The sequence below is a fragment of the Plasmodium gaboni genome, chromosome 14 (genome assembly GCF_001602025.1).
Source record: "Plasmodium gaboni strain SY75 chromosome 14, whole genome shotgun sequence".
Classification (NCBI taxonomy): Eukaryota; Apicomplexa; class Aconoidasida; order Haemosporida; family Plasmodiidae; genus Plasmodium; species Plasmodium gaboni.
This window is the reverse complement of record NC_031494.1, coordinates 98,750-101,249: the sequence shown is the minus strand read 5'-3', so window position 1 is coordinate 101,249 and position 2,500 is coordinate 98,750. Positions and strand designations below refer to the sequence as shown.

General features: G+C 19.4%; 1 protein-coding gene across 1 annotated transcript in view; it reads left to right on the top strand.

Annotated features, from left to right (window-relative positions):
• Window positions 1–273: 273 nt before the first annotated feature.
• PGSY75_1404800 (hypothetical protein) overlaps window positions 274–2,500 on the top strand; it is a gene marked incomplete at both ends in the record, with an annotated part of 2,847 nt that continues 620 nt past the window's right edge. Inside the window, one exon of the mRNA XM_018787754.1 lies at window positions 274–2,500. This exon is cut by the window's right edge and continues 620 nt beyond it. Within this exon, the coding sequence (XP_018639126.1) occupies window positions 274–2,500 (2,227 nt within the window).

Here is a 2,500-nt window from a genome sequence, read left to right as displayed (position 1 = left end):
ATACATATATATTTTTGTTTTGTTAGTTGTAGGTTTTTATTTTTTTTTATATGATATGTATTTATTAATTTATTTATAATGGTACCTATATAAGTATACTAGAGACAGGCGCACATATATATATGTATATATATATATATATATATATATATATATAAGAGAAAAAGAAAATATACATATAAATGAATATAATATATATGTATAGGTTATAATAAATTTTTTTTTTTTTTAATTTATATATATGCATACATATATATATATATATAAGTACCAATGAAGATTATATGTAATAACCTTTTTGAACGCTTTTGTTTATTTTTTTTTATAACATGTGCATTATTTTTAAACAATAATAGGATATTATATCCAGTTTATTGTTTAGAGAATGCGGGGGATGTTTATGTAAACACATTGAGAGGTTCAAATTTCGATAATGCTTTTATTGATTTATTAAGTACTAGAGATATATGTAATAGTATAAGAAATTATATTACTAAGGAGCAAATAAAATGTTTTATAAGTTATGATGTTTTTAATAATAGTAATATAATAAATGCTCTTGAGAAAACTTTATTAAGAGATCATAATAAAATAATAAATGGTAAAGAAGATATTTTAAAAAAAGATCTGAACTCCTTTTTGACATTATATATTAAAAAACAAAGTGAAAATGTAAATAATTTTTTAACAAAATTTAGTAATAGTAAATTGGATGTAGTAATAAATTATAGATATTATGAAGAGAAATTTTTAAGTGAATATGAAGAAATTCATAGTTTGAAAAAAGCTTTTTCAAATAATATAACTGAAATAAAAGATATATTAAATAATATAGATTATTCTAATAATGATAAAACAAAAAGAAGTAGTGTTATAATTTTTCCAGATGTAAAAAATAAATTATATTCTAAGATACAAATCTTAAAAGAAATTTTATTTAAATTAAAAAATAAAGTTGCTTTGATGTATAATATGAATTTCGCATTAGATGAATTTAAAAGAAATTTTGATAAACAAGTATATAATTTTAAAAGTAATGAAGGAGTAAATGATTTCTTAAGAATCACATCAGATGTGAAACCAACGTCTTCTTTTAATAATGTAGTTGATGCAAATAAATTTAAAGAAATAGATAATGTAAATACTAATATTAATGACCTTCAAAATGTTACTGCTGATAAGGAACGTATTAATAATTTAAAACGTCATATTAATGTAGATGTATATACACGTGATACTAGTTCATTTTGTACAACCCAAGTAGAGAACCCCACTGAAAATAATATAATGAACCTCTATAATAATAATAATAATAATAATATTACTATTAATAGGGATGGAAAGGATATAGATCGTAAAGAGATTGTAGATGAAAACTCTACACTTATTAATAATTTTACTTTTCTCTTACATCATTTAGAAAAAATGACCTGTAGCTTAATATTTAGTCTTAAAAACAAAATATCAAGTGCGAGAGATAATGTTCAAAAAGATATTAATATCATGGAAAGCGAATTAATTAATGTATCTAATGAAATAAATCGTCTAGATATTGTTGTTAATATTCCACAAGAACATATTTTAAATTATAATAATAAAAATGAAAATAAGGTTTTTAATCTTATGAATATAAAGAATGAATATTATGAATATTTAGGTGGACATAAAATTATAAATAATAATTTAGATGATTTTGAAAAAACATTAATGTTATTAGAAAGAAAAATTAATTGGATACGTGATCAAAATCTTACGACATATGAAGATAGAGAAGATATACATGAAACTATTAATGCTATCTTAGAAATTATTGATAGATTAAAAGATATATATATTACTGAGAATTTTAACTTATTAATAACGTATGAAAATTTATATAAAGAAATAAATTTGTTCTTATATAATAAAGAATATAATATAAATGAAGAAGCTTATATATATGCATGGAATTCATTAGAAAATTTTAAAGGAAAAAAAATATTAACTGAAGGTATTGATAGACTTTTACATTCAGTTCTTTCAATATCATATCTAATAAAATATATAAATATAGCTAATAAAAATTTGAATCCACAAATATGTTTTAATTTAAGTAAATTATCTAATTCATTTAAAAATGTAGAACAAAAATTAGCTGTATATAGAAATCAATTTTATAGATTAAATCATGATATCACTACATTAAAACTATATAAAAATAATATAGAAAAATTAGGATATGCATATAAAGATAATATGAATAAGATACAAATTAATATGGATAGATATAATATAGCAACCAATAATTTAAAAAATGAAATTGATAATATTCTTGAAAATATAAGTGATGTGTTATATGAAGATATGCTTATAAATGAATTGAAAACAATGAGAGCAACATGGAAAAATTTTGTTTATGTTAATTATGATTATTTTGAACAAAATAATAAATTAATAAAAGAATTTGATTCCAACAAATTTATTGTATTTCCACCACAATTTGGTCTTATAAAAGAGAATG